Source organism: Radiomyces spectabilis, assembly GCF_025331425.1.
Source record: "Radiomyces spectabilis strain NRRL 2753 chromosome Unknown BYT42scaffold_10, whole genome shotgun sequence".
NCBI lineage: Eukaryota > Fungi > Mucoromycota > Mucoromycetes > Mucorales > Radiomycetaceae > Radiomyces > Radiomyces spectabilis.
The window spans coordinates 288,700-306,022 of NW_026251935.1; the positions used below are offsets into that span (position 1 = coordinate 288,700).

The following is a 17,323-nucleotide window of genomic DNA, read 5'->3' on the forward strand; positions in this document are numbered from 1 at the left end:
TGGCGCTTAACTTCCTCCAGTAGCACAATATGCAAAAACCATTGGAAGTAGGGCAATTCATTCGCAATACCTTGCTGGTAATTTTCATAGGTCATCCTTTAGCGAAATTTCTGTCGAGAAAAAAAAGCCTCAACTACTTGATCCATTCATGATGGGTGCCTGAAATCATTATTAACAATGATAACAAAAGTCCCAAAATCCAGTCACCTCGGGTCCTTGCTGATTTTCTCCGGATAATATGAGGTTAATGGACTAGTAGTATCTGAATGCTATTATGGTATGGGTACTCGGGACTATGAAAGAAAGTTTGAATGACCGCATAATGTTAGCTGTCGGTCACCGTCTAGTAAAAAAGACCCGACAATGTTTAATGAATCTTTTATTTATTGCGGGTTGATGGTTATGTCAGCTTGATTGGTTTAGTTTAGGCCCGCTGTATCAAAGGGCTACAACCGAGTTGAACCATACATTCACCCCACATTCAAAGCGGGGTCCACAGACGGAGCTGAAATACAGGATACTGCTCGCTCATTGGGTTTGCTAAAACTGAGAAAAATCCCACTTGGGTCTCATCAAGTATACAGCTTTCCATGGATCATATAATGGATTTTCATCCCCACATGTCAAGCTTTACGTCATCTTCATATCCGTAAAGTGGCGATTGTCGGGTTATTACTTGAAGAATAAAATTGATACTGCTTACTCGTTTGCAATCATTGTCAAGTCCAATCTTTCATTGAAACATTATGAACCAAAAAATCCCAGAAAAGAAGAGGTGGGACGGACGCATTGGTTGTTGACGGATATGGACGCCTATATGGATGCATATGGAGAGAACGAGCGAGGAAGAAGAAGGCACCGAATGGCTCGGTGGAGACTTTGGCGGCGACTGAATTGTTTTCACATGCGCCTGACGTAAGGAAAGGAAATATCAGCGTTGGGATGTAGGTCGAGGCTCCGAAGTGAACTGAGTGGAACCTGAGTCGTTTTTTTTTTTTTCACATGTGGGGTTGCAAAAAAAGCCCCATTAAGTCCAGCTCCTATAAATTGCTGCTCTGGGTCATAAAATTTCGCTTCGAGAACCCTTTCTTCTTTTCCTTTATCTCTTTACATATTTTCTCAACATGGTCAAAGTTACTGTTTGTGGTGCCGCTGGCGGTATCGGTCAACCTCTCTCTTTGCTCTTGAAGCAATCCGACCTTATCACTCACTTGTCGCTCTACGATATCGTCAACACTCCCGGTGTCGCCGCTGACCTTAGGTAAAAGCAGACTTGCATGGTGTATAAGAGTAGTAACGTGTGTGCCTGACAATTTGCGCGATTTGTAGCCATATCAACACCAAGTCCAAGGTGACTGGCCATGTTGGCAACGCCGAGCTCGAGGAAGCTATCAAAGACTCGGATGTCGGTAAGTTGAAGGAAAATCACGGGAAAAAAAAAGTGAACTGGAAGAGGCAACCCGAAAAAAAAAAAAGATGAAACGCGTCCAAGTTTGGGGTTCTAAAGGATATTTCATGTTTTCACAGTGGTCATTCCCGCTGGTGTTCCCAGAAAGCCTGGCATGACCCGCGATGACTTGTTCAAGATCAACGCCGGCATCGTTCGTGACCTCGCCACCGCCGCTGCCAAGTTCGCTCCCAAGGCTTTCATGTGTATCATTTCCAACCCTGTCAACTCTACCGTCCCCATTGTGGCTGAAGTCTTCAAGCAGCACGATGTCTATGATCCCCGCAGGTAAGATGACTCTTTTTTCTCAGATTTGGCAGACAGAAAGGCTAAAAGGGGTGTGGGGTATGACCTTTTAGAATCTTTGGTGTCACTACTCTCGACATTGTTCGTGCCTCTACCTTTGTTTCTGAGCTTATCGGCACTGATCCCAAGGAACTCAAGGTGCCTGTGGTGGGTGGCCACAGTGGTGTGACCATTCTTCCCTTGTTGTCCCAGGTCTCTGGCACCGACAAGTTGAACCAGGAACAAATTGAAAAGGTGACCAACCGTATTCAGTTTGGTGGTGATGAGGTCGTCAAGGCCAAGGATGGTGCTGGCAGTGCCACTCTTTCCATGGCTTTTGCTGGTGCTCGTTTCGCTCTCAATGTCATTGAAGCCGCTGTTCGTGGTACCAGCGGTATTGTTGAATGCACCTATGTTGCTTTGAAGGCCGATGAACAGGGTGCCAAGGGTGTCAAGGATGTTGTTGGTAACGATCTTGAATTCTTTGCTGTTCCCGTCGAACTCGGTGCTGAGGGTGTCAAGAAGATCCTCCCCATTGGCAACCTCTCCGACTATGAGAAGCAGTTGTTCCAAGCCGCCACTTCCGAATTGAAGACCAACATCTCCAAGGGCTCCAACTTCGTCACCGAAGGTTCCAAGTTGTAAATTTTCCCTCCCGTAGTTCCATATAAAATCTCATGTCGCGATTAAAAAGATCAAAAAAACACACAACAACAGGAAGAAGCCAACCTCTGGGCTTTTTGTGATACCAAAGCAAACCCGTTTCTCCAACAACATTTTTTTAAAACTTCAAAATAAAAAGAACTTTATTTACATGTGCTAAAATTATTCACTTTTTCGCATGAAGTCTTACCTATCATACTACTCCCATCTTGTACAAACCAGTGTCATGGATGAAGAATCTAGTGGGCTGCTGTCTGATCGTATCTCAATGTCTGGAAAGCGCACATTTTACGCACAACGTACACAGTGACTCGTGATGATATCAGGAGCACCTCTGTGAGTGATCGTTGCACATTTCAAATACTAGAGTTGTGTCGATGGCATCATTTCCTCACCAACAGCTCAGCAATTGTGGCATGACTTCTCCTATGCGTGCGAAATCCCCATTCCGTGTAACCAGTTTGCTGATAAGCACATCATTTCAGCTTATTGAAGATCCGCTTGAAGTTTGATCAAATCTTTAGATGTTCTCACCACCATCTTTTTCGTTACTTTTATGAACGATGGAGAAAAGCCATTTCGTTCACACACATACACATACACATACACATATACATACCGTGCTTTTAGCGAGTAATCAGTTAAACGCGCCACTCACGAATTCAACCAACACAACCCTAGTGCAATCCTAGTGGTGTACAGCTTCTCGAAGACACGTCCAGCCCTTCACGACTAAAAGCAACCATACAAAGCGTGTCTTGTTTTTTTGTTAGGCTACATCCACTGGAGAAACGATGACGATTTGCCGCTTTCCTCACATTTTGGCCATACTGAACATGACCCTATTTTTTTTTTCTGTCGAGTAATATCAACCAATAACTAACTTTTACTCTCTTCATGCTCGCTCTCACTCGCAACAACGTATTGAAACCAGTTTTATCAGCTGTCGTCCATTCGTCAGTCAGAGATACAGTATATCCCAACATCGCAATCACGCCTTGTCGTGTCCAAATCCATAAGTACCCGCCATCATAGAACGATTTTATCCTTGTTTTTTGGATGTTTTTGTCTTTTTTTTTTCTTTATTTCATGATGCTGCGTTGACTGCTTTTGCGTTTGATTCATTATTTGGCGCGCCTTTGCCATTGACTTCGTCTTCTGTCAGTGTGTTCAGTGATAAGGTGTTGTGTGCGAGGGATTGTGTTGTATTAGGACTGCATCGAAGACCGTATAAATAACCGCTAAAAACATACACATCATCAGCCCATGAATCATCATTCATAATCATCCTGCTCTTTTACGTACAGATATTTCTGGTCATCAATTCGATCTTCAAAAAACATTTGTCGCATTTTGAAAAATGTTGTGCATGTCAGTAAACTGTCACTGCCTGCTTGATGTTGTGGCCCAATCCTTGCAACCTAGCAATACGTTGAACCAACAAACGGTTACTCTTTTTTCTGTCACATCACACCTGTAAATACAAGAGAAATAATACCTGCAAATCATCTGCGATATCCTGTAATCCTCCCTTTAAGTTCTTACAACTCTTCATTAAATATTTGATATCATAGATGCATGGAAAGTACGTGCGGAGAAGATCAAAGAACTCGGACTCGTCGGCGGGCATGGCTGAACACGTTAATACTTTTAATAAATATCCAAAGTCGTATCCACTAGAGAGAGAGAAAAAAATCAGTGGGTTGCCCCAGCCTCCCTTGATCCCATTCTTCTCCTTGTCCTTTTTTTTTTTTTAAGTTCACCTCCATCCTCCTTAATTCTCCACAAGGTTGCTTACCTGTGAAATGAAATCCACTTCACGTCATCCAGTAGTACAAATCCAGAGCTGATTAATAGCTCTCCAAAGTGTTCAACGTCGATGCCGTATTCTTCGTGTTTCTTAAAGTCGATACCCGACTTGGTCAGCAGTTCGATAGAATCCTGTGCGTACATATCGTCTCTACAAGTAAGTAGACAAAGTAATTATTGATGAATACCGGTTTGGCCAAGAACGATGTTTGAATAAAAAGAGAACGTGAGCAAAATAAAGAAGAAAAACAAAACGAGAGACTCACGCAAGGTTAAATTTGAAGTTGAATTGCCAAGTGCACACGTTGGAAGGTAGATTGCCGTGTTGATCTGCAAATGTGACGCCGAGCTGTATAATTTTTAACAGATCCACGTTGCATCGTAGGGTTTGGTAGTGGTAATCGGAGGAAGTTCGAAAAGTGCCAATGGGTCTAGCCACAACGCCAGGGAATTCCGTATCCTTTTGTTTTTTACAGTGTGAACGGTCAGGAAAAGCAGAAGTAAAAACGGGTTATTGAGTCGTGACACCTACCATGGCCAGGTAGGGGTATTCTTCCACTAAATCGCGAAGATAGGCCATCTCCTCTTCTAAATTCTCCGCCCACACTTCTTTGATGTATTTTGAATCGTTCACAGGCATTCAAGCAAAACGTCGCAGATAACAAGTAAAGAGAAAACGGTCGATTATTCCCTTTCTGAACTTGAGCCGAGTGTGCATTTTTGGCTCACCGATTTTTTGCAAACGTCATTGGTCCCAATGACTGCGAAAATTTTCGCAGTCGCTCATTCCTTTACTTCTTGCATACTTTTTTGCAGCCATCCCATGGTCTTCACCATGGCTTGAATCATCGTTTTGCTCAAACGGAACTTCCAAACAGTAGATGGAACAACGATGCGTTGCTCGTTTTTTATTTATGAATTCTTATTTTGGTTACTGGTGAGGGACCACTTTGCTGTAGCGCGCCGCAAGGCCACTTTAGCGCCTCCACTATGGGCGTCTGAACTTGAATATTATTTTCCCCAGACAAAAAGCAAAATTCAAATGTCCATGTTTGGGAATTCTAGTTCGTAATTGCCAGAGTTCAGAACACCATCGTCATCACAACAGCAAGTCCTTTGTAACTATAGCAGAAACAATGGGAGGAAAAAATGATGCGAAAAATCTCAACAATTCAATCTTTGGGAAATTAGCGATTTGTATATCACATGATCTACACGAAGTTATCAGGACCTGTTAGACCTTTTTTTTTTATCTTTCAACCATGCCTCGCTGCCCACTTTCACGATAATAGGCGAAACAATCAGCAGCAAGATGCCGTTTGCGCCAGTTGTGGTCAAACAGAGCATCGTCGTCTTTCAAATAAAAATGTGAGTAGAGCTCTTTTTGAAGAAAGGTGGTTGATGATACGACTGGCGTCTTTGTAGCATCATTTAATTTGGGTTTTCTGTCAGTTATATTGCCATTTATACTGTATATGTCCTTTCATTCTCTTCATTTTATAATGATCGAGAGGTTGGTGTTCATCTTTTTTTTTCCGGTACACCATTTGGTTCAAAGGCAAGTCCAATTTCTTTTCAATGTCATATAATCCAAGTCATGTCAAACGATCAATGGCTATTCAAAACTCAAGTAACAAAGGTAAAATATCTTGACGAAAATTGTATCAATCAAAGAGCTTACTAACTCATTCTTTTTTTAAATACCCAACATACCCTCACATCTTTCTAGATCTATCATATCCTGGGCGGGATGGAACTGAGGGGGGGAACCAGTGCTACTTTGCGCGTGTTCAGAAACAACTCACGTTGCATGGTAATGCCATAAGGTTGTCATTAATTTACCAAAGCCCGTCAAGAGTTCTCGCCCAGGTTATGTCGTGTATGCGTTAGGCTTTTTGTCTGACGAAAGTCGCTCCATGTAAGAGGGCGGCCTCCGGTGGCAGGCGGCATCCATTGCACAGCGGGCGTACGGCTTGTTAGAGAATTAAGTTATGCCTGAAACATTTCCTTTTTGGGCGTTTTATCCACTCTGTAACCCGTCGTAAAAGGGAAAGTGTGCTGGGTTTCACTGAAGCCTTGCAATTGGCCTTTTACGTTTTGGCCTTTTACGTTTCACGCCCCGCCGCCTTTTTTACATGGTTCTGTTACGGCTGTGAGATAGTGCATAAAAAAGGTGTGCGGTAAAAAAAATTGGGCTTTTTATAATTTTTTATTTTATCAACTTTATATCCTGCCACAACAAACAACAATTTGCATCATGCGCTGTCGTTGTGGAAGTACGAATCACCAAAGAGTCTCGAGCTCACGGTGTCCCTTGAACCCAAGGAATACAGCTGCTGAACAGGTCATCCAAGAGCCGCAGTATATTACTGAGCAGGTTATCCAAGGACCGCAGCAGATTGAAGTTTCTTCACAATGTAAACACTTTCCCTTGATGATTTGCTTTTTCGAAATTCGAAAGGAAGATGCATATTTCTGAACTCTTCAAATTCGGATAGACCATACCAGGTGTTGCCAATGTGGACGTACGGATCACCAAAGGATCACAAGCTCACGGTGTCCGTTGACTCCCGCGAATTCAATGGCTGACTTTATTCAACTTACCCCGCAAGGTATTTTACATTTCTCCTGATCATTTTTACAAAATGCACACAATTCTGAGACCCAGATAGACTTTGGTAGATCTTGCCAATGTGGGCGCACAGATCATCTAAGGATTTCAAGTTACCTCTGTCCCCTAAATCCTAGAAATCCTAGAAACAACAGGATACCCAACGTTGAGAACAACGTTCGATTTTCACCCTCAGTGCCTTCGACTACGGGAGGTATGGATTTCTTCAAAGCTTTTCTGAGATTGCACGCATTAAGCTTATATTTGCCCATTACCTTTTGCTTAGCAGTTACGCGAGCTCTTGGGCCAGTCTCACAATGCCGTCCGCATACCCTTTGAAGCGTTCCAAGGAGGCGCTTCAGGCCACGCTCCAAATGCCAACGCCGATGGAGTAATGGACAACGGGAGCATGACCTTGGTCTGTGTCTCCTGTGGAGCAAAAGGCTGGGAGGACGAGAAAGTGGCTGGAACCCGACAAGAACCTCGGTTTGCCATTTGCTGCAACCAAGGAAAGGTCCAGTTGCCCGTCCTTCAGCCGCCTCCTGAAGAGCTGCGCCTATTGCTCACCGGCCAAGACGAGGTATCCAAGGAATTTATCCATTATATCCGAAAATACAATACCCTTTTTGCATTTACATCCATTGGTGTCGAGGTAATGTACAGTGGCTGCTGTTGCGTCAAGCCGACGCTCAAAACCTAGAAAAAGAAAAGATTGTTAGTGGGTTTGGTATACTGTAGAATGATGAGGAATTGGCCAATGCAAGATCTGGCACCTACACCTTCCGCATGCATGGCAATATCCATCACAAGATAACCCAATATGCTTCCTCGCCCAATTTCCAACCTTCCTTCTCCCAACTATATATCTATGATCCTGATATCCAGCAGCAACATCGGTCATCTATGTTTGATGATCTTCATCCAGAAATCCTGCAAACTTTGCAGACGATGATGGCTCGGGTGAACCCATATACCCGCATATACCAATCTGCTGGAGAACGATTGCGAGGTGACGATACCACAACCGAATACGAAATCGTTTTATACAACATGCATAATACCCGCCGCCTATTACCCCGGGATCATCCCGGACAGCATCTGCAGCCATCGATATAGCTACTATCATACCAGATCGACCAAGACAGCGAGGCAGCAATGTAGGCTACTGCCGCGATTTCAAGAAAAAACTGCAAAGGAGATGGCGGTTGATTTTCGTAATAGACTGTCATTGAACCAATCACTTCTGGAGGTTCTCATTAGAAATTGCGAAACATCAGTTGCGATGTACAGTACATACTGTACAATAAACCAAAAGAGGGAAGGGAAAGACAACACAACATAACCACAAGAAGCGAAAGAACTTTAGATACATTGATATATTGATATATTGATATATTGATATATTGATATATTGATAATTGCAATGAAACGATTTGAAGAGAGCATGTGCAAAAAAACATGAGAGTTCTTGCAATAGACGATGTAATTTTTCTTTGATTTTTTTTTTGGTGCGCGAATACTATGTAGCTACTCTCGCAAGTCTTAAGCATTTATTTATACACAGTTTGCAAGGAAAATGATCATGGAAACTATGACATTACAGATTAGATTAGGAAACCCTGTATATTTTCTTTTTTCATAAGATACGCTAGGTTGCTCATGTTACAGCTGGAGTGCTTACTTTACGGCTATGACGTGGTGCAAATCCTTCACTCATTCTCGACAAAATGGTGTCGGTCTGGCGTTCTTATTGTGCGCCATATGGATAAAAACCGAACGAATGTTCTTGGCGGCCATAATGTCGCGGTTCCAAATGCTCCCGCAATTCGTGCATTTTAGGACAGCACGCAGTTGTCCTCCTTGGCTTTTGTCTACAGACGGACGTTCTCTCTTGTTTTCAAGGCTTCTTGTCTGGCAAATTGGGCATATCTGGGACGTTAAGTGTTCATCCACCATGATGATGCGAACCGGTCTCTATTTGTTCTATGAACACTCTTACTTTTTTTCAATGGCTTCAATCTTCTTACCCTTTGGTCCCACGAACGTTGCTTCAATTTTTTAATTATGGTCTTCGTTGGTGCGCTTAATTTACCTTTCATGCTCCCGGAAAAGGAGGCGTTACCATATGCAATGAGTAAATGCTTCCTCCTATCATCGGTCCTATCATTGGCGGGTGTTGGTCGCCAGTTGGGACCAGTCACTTGATTTGGACACCAGCGTGAAGCACTGTACTTCTGACTTCCACCGAGGAGACAGTTCGCAATTTCCGCGGTTCCTTTCTGTTTATCCATGTATGCTTTCAATTTGATTTTGTTGAATCTATAGTGCATGGTTAACCATTTTCGACCTACAATGATCTAAATCACCTACCTATTATCATAAAATTCACAAATGGTCTGATGATGACAAACACGATAACGAATTGACTCGACGAAACGATCGATGGATGCTGTTTTCGCGGATGGGATGTTTTCGATGAGCTGTTTGGTGGTGGGGGCATTGGAGAGGTACCGGTTCCTCTTCCGCGTTGCCTTGGTGTACCCGCACGTAGCGTAGTATTCTGGCGTGCTAATTCGACGAATGCGGTGTGGTATTTGACCATTGCCATCAACTGCCACGAAGACGTCCGTAACTCCAGGGTCCACCCCCCAGATTAGTGCGTCATCAACATGGGCCTCAACATCTTGCGGCGTCAACGGCGCGTTTGATTGAATCCGCTTTGCTTTTTTAAATATAAATTGAATGTCAATTCCATCGGTAATGACCTCGTCCCTGTCGACATCGAAGAGCGTTGGCAGTAAGTATTGAGTTGGCGAGATCCGAAACTTTTTTTTTGATTACCAAAAAACGGAACGCTCGGTCTCCAGACTTTCCCAGGTGGGGAAGCCAATCTTGCTCATGTCAAAAAGCCGGAAGTATTCTTCTCGTGCCTCTTCTTTCATTTGGAAGGTCTTCTCTTTGATGCCGCTGGAACATAATAACCTAGAGAACGCCTGGACGTCAAGTGTGATATGCCGTTTTTGGAATGACATTAGGGGAGCCAAGGTGAAACGCCGAGATCCTTTGGGGTCTGTATACTTCAATGGTCGGAAGTCATTGTGCTCAATCTCGGTGACCGTTTGACGAATGAACTGATCCAAATCTCGATAGCATTGATCGTTATCGGAAAGTTTAACCTTACGAGGTAATTGCAAGGTAGATCGCTGGCGTATGGCAGTTCGTACGGCTACATTGAGACTTGAACTGGCCTTTTTCGACAGATGTTTTCCTTTCATTATCTGATTGGAATAGCTCACATTTAGCAACCTCCAAGCCCCTGTTACACATGTACTATAGCAAAGGATATACTCACTTCATCAACGTTCCGCTTGACGTATGCCGATGATACGTACTTCGGTGGACATTGCTCTTGCACGAAAACATTACGTTCCACACGCTCGAGAACCCGGAGCATCCAGCGTAAGTACAAATGGGGATTTGCATTGAGCGTGATATCGTTTATAGGCTTCGGTCCGAGAGAAAGGTCTTGGATGAAATCCGAGAGTTTTGCTTCCAAGGCTTCAGTTCGCTCAATTGCAGCAGGCCATGTTCCTTTCTTATCGCCGGCTGCTTCTTGATAGATATACGCAGCAATCGACTTTCGTTGCTGTACCGTTAGGTCCGGCAGATGGAACGGGTCCCCGGCATCCGAAAGTCTGATAAGCAGATATTGCTTGGTTTTGCTCTCAAAATTAGCAACCAGATGGTTGCGCATATTGGTGTCATATTGCTTGGCCGCGCCACTCACCAACGTCGAGTACCCTTGGGATTTGAAGTTGGCGGGATCGAACATTGGAATATCTTGCCGGAACTGGTTGAATGACGCTTTGATGTCTGCGGAAGCCTTGTTACCATTTCCCATAATCATGGAGAACATGTCGTAAAATATTTGTTGGCAGAACGATGGAATGGTTCGATCAAGATGAAGGCATCGTAGAAGATGGTAATTAGCAAAGAGGGCGCCGAAATATGTGATATCACGAATGTGCCCAACCACATTCTGCAAATTGTCGATGAAAACGTCGTTCTTGCATGTGTTTATCAAAGATGTCTTGATGATACTCGTTCGCTTTAACTCCGTTGTTGCAATTCTTCTCGGTTTATATTCAGGACATAGCTTGTTCGAAGACCGACTATGTCCCGGTTGTCCGCACGTTGAACAGATGGGGTTTTTCGCTTCAGATGCTTCGCTTTTAGCTTGCTCCTTTGCAGATCGCTGAGATTCCTGCTTTGCAGCCCTTTTCGCTTTTGCATGTGCAAATTTGAGCTCGTTCTTTGTAGGCTTTACAGAGGATGACGATGAGGGACCTGCAACTAAATTGAAATGTAAAGCATAGAAACCAAGTCAGTCGTCTGCTTTGGTAAAAGCATCTGCACCAATTGTTATTTACCGAAGGACACAGGCGTACTTTCAGCTAGAGAGGATAATTTTGATTTGGTATTGCATTGAGTTAGAAAGTTGAGCACAAAGGCTTTAGTTTTAACCGTACCATCGTTATCGTTTTTCTTGGGTTTCTTATTTTGATGAGTCAATTTTGACTTGCCCTTGACTCTCAAAGTTGGAATCGGGAGTGGTTGGAAGTCGTCATCCGAGGAGATTGGGTCCGCGTCTACAAATATGCAAATGTTCAGACAGCTTCTCATTTTATGCGATTACAGTATTTCCTTTTGCATACCAGACGTTGAAGGTGGAGTCGCACGCTTTTTTCCTTTACGATCGTGATGGGCCATAAAAGGTATTAAAAAAAAAGAGTGAAAAATGGGAAAGAAAAAATTCCTCCACTCGAGTGCACTCTGTATCAGTAATGAGCACGAATTGAAACAGTGACGCGTCCTTGGGAAGCCGACCTGCTTGTAATTGAAACAATACGCAAAAAACTTGGAACTTTCTCAAGTAGCTGATCCTATGACTTATGACAGCAATCTCTCTGCCACAGTCGCTATATGTATCTAGTCATGAGATTCTCTCCAGTACGTCTTGATGTTCCCACATGGTGATCTCGGTTGGAATATCCACGCACGCTCCCCTGGCGGTCGCAGTATCACGGTTATGCAATGGTACAGCTACCGTTTGATGGTGCGAAGTAACGGCCACGATCTGCATTTGTTCGGACGCCTTTTCTAGCAGTACATAGTCGATATGTACGCCAAAATGGAGCAGAATGGCTGACGTATTTATGGCTCAATCAGACGAACCTGCGAACGGATCTGTACCGAGGTGTCGTAGATGCAGTACAGCTGGGTGAGAACGACCTTCACAGCGTCGGGCAACGAGTGATCTTGCCGTCCACCTTCATAGAAAGTCCCAGACACATGCGGCAACTCTATCATGATTCCATGAATATTGTACGTCGATGCGGACAGCCCGACCTTTTTATTACTTTCACATGCAATCCTCAGTGGAAGGAAATTCAGGACGAGCTGGCTCCTCTCCAAACCGCTGTTGATCGGCCCGACCTTTGCGCTCGAGTTTTCAACATGAAGCGTAAAGCTCTGATGGAAGATCTAACGAAGAAGCATGTTTTGGGAAGAGTCGTTGCCCACGTGCACACGGTGGAGTTTCAGAAGCGAGGTTTACCGCACCTCCATCTGCTTTTGGTGTTACATCCGGATGACAAGCTGAGAACACTGGACGATTATGATCGCATTGTGTCAGCTGAACTTCCGGACAGACAGAGATTTCCTGATCTCTACGACACCGTCAGCAGATGTATGATGCACGGTCCGTGTGGAACCATGCATCCGAGGTCTCCGTGCATGGAAAACGGCTCCTGTAAGAAGCGTTACCCGCGCTCCTTCAACGAAGCTACCGTCGAAGATCACAGGGGTTACCCTTTGTACCGTCGTCGCAACCAAGGTTCATCTTTCAACCATGCCTCGGTCCCCATCTTGCAACGACAACGATTATCAGCGCTCTACAAGTCATGGTTGCCCAAATTTCTCTCCACGAAACACTTCCACGAATAATAGGCGAAACAATCAGCAGCAAGATGCCGTTTGCGCCAGTTGTGGTCAAATAGAGCATTGTCGCCGTTCACATAAAATGTGAGTGGAGCTCTTTTTTGAAGAAAGGTGATTGACGATACGACGATCTGGTGTTTTGTAGCATCATTTAATTTGGGTTATCTGTCAGTTATACTGTATATGCCCTTTCATTCTCTTCAGTAATCGAATGATACATGGAGCAGATATGCTTCGATCTGTGTAGCTCATCATTCATGCATCAGTGAGGTGACTATTGTTTCATCCATGGAAAATCACATATTTTTGTCCGAATTTTTTCTTCTTCTTTAGTTTTGCATCTCTTCTGTTTGCCTGGAAATCCCTCACTATCATTGCATCCATCATCCATCATCCAGACTATGGCGTGTATCTGATCCGGTCGATTCGATTATTATGAAAAAAGGTACCTTTTGTGTGATACGACTATCCGTTTTTCGACAAGAAAAAATTTACCTGTCCTTTTTCTCTATTCTGTCTTTAGCTTTTGGTTTTCTCTCCGGTTTTCTTTTGCCTGGCAAGCCATTCAAGCCATCCATCCCTCCAAAACCTTTCTACTTTGTTCGGACACCAGATTGTGGCCAATCCGGTTTTTGTCGTCAAAGGCATCGTCGGTGGTGTGACTCTCTTTTTCATTGGGAAACGCTGACGCGTCCTCCCCAGGTTCCTCTCATATGGATTGCTGCCCGTGGTATCGCCTTCGATATTTCTTCCCGACCATTTTATTTTGTAGTTGTAGTATGTATTTTGTATTTTATTCGATAGTCTTCTTGCAGTCTTTTCCTCCTTTTTTTTCCCACAGGGTTTTTAGGGGTTTTTCACAGACGCATCTATTGTATTTACTTTTTTTTTTATATTTGTATCCTTTCTTTATTTCGGTCGGGAAGCCCTCGGTATCTGCTGCATCAAACATCAAAGGTAAAATATCTCAACGAAATTTGAATCATCCAAAGAGCTTACTAACTCATTTTTTTTAAATACCCAACATTCCCACACATCTTTGTAGATCTATCATAACCTTGGGCGGGACAGAACGGAGGGGGTCAATAAGTGCTGCTTTGTTCATTAAAAGTGTTTCATGGTATGCCAGAGTATTGACATTAATATACCAAAGTTCCATCAAGACTCTCGCCCAGGTTATGCCGTATTGCGTTAGGCTTTTTGTCTGACGAATGTCGCTCAAGGGAAGAGTGCGGCATCCAGTAGCAGGTGGCATCCATTGCACAGCGGGTGTACGGCTTGTTATCTGCGTATGAAGAGACCAATTACCTATTGATCCTTTGTCAATTCATATCTAAAGGTGCCGGCTGCGTCCGTGGATAATAGTATGATGAAGAATTCATTTCAATATTCATAACATTTATTGGGCATTAGTTATCAAAAACTAAAAGAAAAGTTGGGGAATGATCATTTCACTGCTGCGGGGTAGTTTTTTTTCCCTTCAAGGAAACAGAGGTAGACTGCTGACGGTGGATAAATGGATAAGATAAAGTATCTATTTACAAAAAAAAACAAGGAAGAATAAAGAGGAAAAAAAAGAAATAGAGGAAGAGGGAGATTTCATCGTTTTTTTTTTTCATTTTTGAGCGTGATTTTTTCAACTTCGGCGAAGAAGGGTCAAAACGGTGGCGGCTTCTACGGCATCCACTCCTACGGATAACGGATATGCTGTTCCAGAGAAACCGAGCTTTTCCACTACTGACAAGGTGGTCTGATCGTGTATATACAAAGATGGAAACGGAGTAACGGAGGAGGTGATGTATTCGACAGAACTGGAAACTTCAGAGATCGACTGGTTGGAGGAAGAAGTACTCGGCTGGTCCAAGCTGCTGTACCGTGCATCGCTCATCTCTCCGCTGGAAGGAAGATTTTCATCGATAGATATACTGGAATCTCTGGTATCGTGGATGTCATGTCCATTCCCGCCTATCTCTGGAAAATCATCCACCGGACTGTCTCTTGAACCGTGAACATCGTTGGAAGGTGTTGCAGTCATTGATTGTTGCTGTTGCTGTTTGCTTTTCGACCGTTTGCGTTTTGGATTATCGACACTGCTTCGTTTCTTCCTTTTCACCGACTTGCCGCCACTGGGTTCATGGGCCGCGATGCTCACATCCTCTCGGATCATATTGCCACTCAAAATTTTACCGTGCTTCCACTTTACACCACACGCGTTGCAAAGTGTCCCTGCTCCTTGAGGCCCTCGACGCCACATGGGGGTGGTTTTGGATCCACAGTAAAGACAGCATTTGTTCGAACCGTGATTATTCCCTCGAGGATGGGTCGTAGACGGTTTAGAAGAACTAACCGACGACGTGGAAGATGATGACCGTCGATGTGTAGGCGAAGCTATTACCACTTCTTCCGGTGTATCTAATCGATATAAACAGGAATATTTTTCAGATAAGCGATTTGCAAAAACCAAAGATTTTTCAGTTTCTTTTAGAAACTACCTTTTCTCACGGGTAGTTCGCCTTCATCCTCGCCACTATTGGCAAGAATTTTTTCCGATTGAAGTTCAGGTTGAGACGCCGTCGATGGTGCGGATTGGTCATGAAGGCTGACTTCAGGGCGAAGGGTGATCTCCGCCTGCCGATAAGCGACTCGCTCTGCATGGAATCGGGCCTATTGTAGTATCTCGATGTTAAACATGGGTTTTTCCTTGCCATGGGCGTTGCATGCAATCCAATTTTTTTTTACCAGGTCCATGACTTTTTGACAAATGGAACCGAACCCGAAAGCGGCTTGCCGGATCCCCACGTAGAGTTCTTTGGAAACACCCGAGAGTTCGACGTAAACAGCATGGCCATTTAAGGTTAAATGATTCAAAATATGCTGATGCGCTGGGTGAAGAAACGGTGGATCATTTGAAGGCGAAGTTAATCGGCACGTTGAGCAGCATACGGTGGCAAACTGTTCGAGCTTGGAACTGGGCGTCTCCTCAAATTTGGCAGCGTGATGGATAGACGGGTAAAGGTTGCAAGAGCAAGCCGACGGGAACGGTGCGAGAGACGCAAATAAAGCAGGGTGATGGAAAGAAACGGAAATCTAGTTGCAAAGACAGATGGGGTCCATGGGTGATGGGTTAAACTTAGCTCAAATGCGATGCGATGATGGAGGGCCATCACTAAAAAAAAAAAGTACCTCGAGAAGGCTGGATTCGGAAATGACGTCCATGATGGAATCGCGAGGGAATATATAGTAGGCATGATCAGGGAGTGGATGACAAGACGTATCAACTTCGGAATGGCTCGGTCCTTCTGGACAAAAGACAATATCATAACGAATAGTACGCCATCGCTTTTTCTTTTTTAGAGCGTTGGCCGGGCGATGAGCGGGATGGGGCGTACAACGTTCAGTCATGGGATTGGTAGACAAGGACAAAAGAGCATCAATACTTTCGGCGGTGTGAAGGGACGATCCGGTCAAACCGCTGGTTACATGCTCACGATCGGGTTCATTGAGAAACTGGGCTTCTGGCAATTCAGAGATCTCAAACTCGGCAATCTCGTAAAATGCGGTTGCGGGAGAATGATAAGCACCGAGTTTAAGTGAGCAAACGCCAAGGAAACGAGTACGAAAATGACGTTCTCCATCCGCGGTGAAGGTCGGGCGGTCTAGATCCAACTCGGACGGAAGCTGATAAGATTCAAAAGCATTCGCAATCCACTCTCTAAGTCGTCTAATGGTTAGCGATGAATGTTTCAGCTTTTTCATTGACACGGTCTCAACCTGTGCAGATGGCCGGTTCTCGGCGAAGGCGGACGATGGGTAGCTGATCGTTGGGTCAGAGTCATCGTGGAAAGGATGCTGGATGGGCACAATGGAAACGAAATCGGGTGCGGTGCTACACGATCGATGATGGAAAGGAAGCTGCAAGAATAGCAACAAAACGGGGAACCCTGATCCCGCCCATTTTCGAACATTACAATTTTTTCTGGGATTGAAAATTCCCGTCCTTCTCAACATTGGGAGAACTCACCTCACTTTCGAGTCCTCCAACTCAACCGCCAGATCATCTGACAAGACATGCATCTCTTTTTGGAAATATACACTCTTTTGTTATTTCTCGGATTCTCTCCAGCTTACATCCCAACCTATCCGGCCAATGTTTGCTCACCAAATTGATACATCGGAATCCACTGATCAGTGAGATAAGTTTTATGAAAAAAAGCTGGCGCACGATATAGCTAAAGAATCCAGGTCGTCCAAAGTCTGCAACATGGATATCCAATCAACGGCTGGTGCATTGGTTAAGCCTTTTAGCCAGGAGGCCGAGGGTATCACAAAACGGGAGCACATTAAAAAGCCTTACATCCTTATATTTGGTCAGATAATGAGGCGAGAATTCGCCGTGGATTTTTGGTGAACTGCATGCTTACAAAAAAAAATAATCAAGGAACTCGCTCTTTTTTACATACAAAGCTGTGCAACGGAGACCGAAATTCAGCAAATCACATAACGGAAAG

At 44.1% G+C, this 17,323-nt stretch overlaps 5 protein-coding genes across 5 annotated transcripts; 2 read left to right on the plus strand and 3 right to left on the minus strand.

Annotated features, from left to right (window-relative positions):
* The first annotated feature begins 1,082 nt into the window (after positions 1 to 1,082).
* On the plus strand, positions 1,083 to 2,557 carry BYT42DRAFT_578004 (malate dehydrogenase, NAD-dependent). Its single transcript, XM_051569238.1, has 4 exons — positions 1,083 to 1,261; positions 1,330 to 1,409; positions 1,528 to 1,735; positions 1,807 to 2,557. The coding sequence occupies exons 1-4, from the start codon at positions 1,125 to 1,127 to the stop codon at positions 2,375 to 2,377; spliced, it is 996 nt and encodes a 331-aa protein (XP_051420920.1). The 5' UTR covers positions 1,083 to 1,124; the 3' UTR covers positions 2,378 to 2,557.
* A 925-nt stretch (positions 2,558 to 3,482) lies between these two features.
* On the minus strand, positions 3,483 to 4,844 carry BYT42DRAFT_594736 (ribonuclease H-like domain-containing protein; the record flags this gene model as incomplete). Its single annotated transcript, XM_051570793.1, has 6 exons — positions 3,483 to 3,636; positions 3,701 to 3,816; positions 3,894 to 4,071; positions 4,194 to 4,355; positions 4,471 to 4,664; positions 4,737 to 4,844. The coding sequence occupies 6 exons, from the start codon at positions 4,842 to 4,844 to the stop codon at positions 3,483 to 3,485; spliced, it is 912 nt and encodes a 303-aa protein (XP_051420921.1).
* A 1,553-nt stretch (positions 4,845 to 6,397) lies between these two features.
* On the plus strand, positions 6,398 to 7,113 carry BYT42DRAFT_46157 (uncharacterized protein). The gene is made up of 4 exons (XM_051563496.1): positions 6,398 to 6,621; positions 6,703 to 6,816; positions 6,929 to 7,029; positions 7,102 to 7,113. Exons 1-3 carry the CDS (start codon positions 6,462 to 6,464, stop codon positions 6,943 to 6,945), a joined length of 291 nt encoding a protein of 96 aa, XP_051420922.1. The 5' UTR covers positions 6,398 to 6,461; the 3' UTR covers positions 6,946 to 7,029; positions 7,102 to 7,113.
* Positions 7,114 to 9,652: 2,539 nt separating this feature from the next.
* BYT42DRAFT_615999 (uncharacterized protein) lies at positions 9,653 to 11,585 on the minus strand (the record flags this gene model as incomplete). The annotated part of the gene is made up of 5 exons (XM_051572022.1): positions 9,653 to 10,093; positions 10,168 to 11,168; positions 11,246 to 11,269; positions 11,345 to 11,464; positions 11,531 to 11,585. 5 exons carry the CDS (start codon positions 11,583 to 11,585, stop codon positions 9,653 to 9,655), a joined length of 1,641 nt encoding a protein of 546 aa, XP_051420923.1.
* A 2,610-nt stretch (positions 11,586 to 14,195) lies between these two features.
* BYT42DRAFT_578050 (uncharacterized protein) lies at positions 14,196 to 16,891 on the minus strand. Its single transcript, XM_051569239.1, has 6 exons — positions 16,837 to 16,891; positions 16,587 to 16,756; positions 15,999 to 16,527; positions 15,555 to 15,902; positions 15,308 to 15,479; positions 14,196 to 15,227 (listed from the first exon to the last, which is right to left on the minus strand). The coding sequence occupies exons 2-6, from the start codon at positions 16,649 to 16,651 to the stop codon at positions 14,452 to 14,454; spliced, it is 1,890 nt and encodes a 629-aa protein (XP_051420924.1). The 5' UTR covers positions 16,652 to 16,756; positions 16,837 to 16,891; the 3' UTR covers positions 14,196 to 14,451.
* Between the last annotated feature and the right edge of the window lie 432 nt (positions 16,892 to 17,323).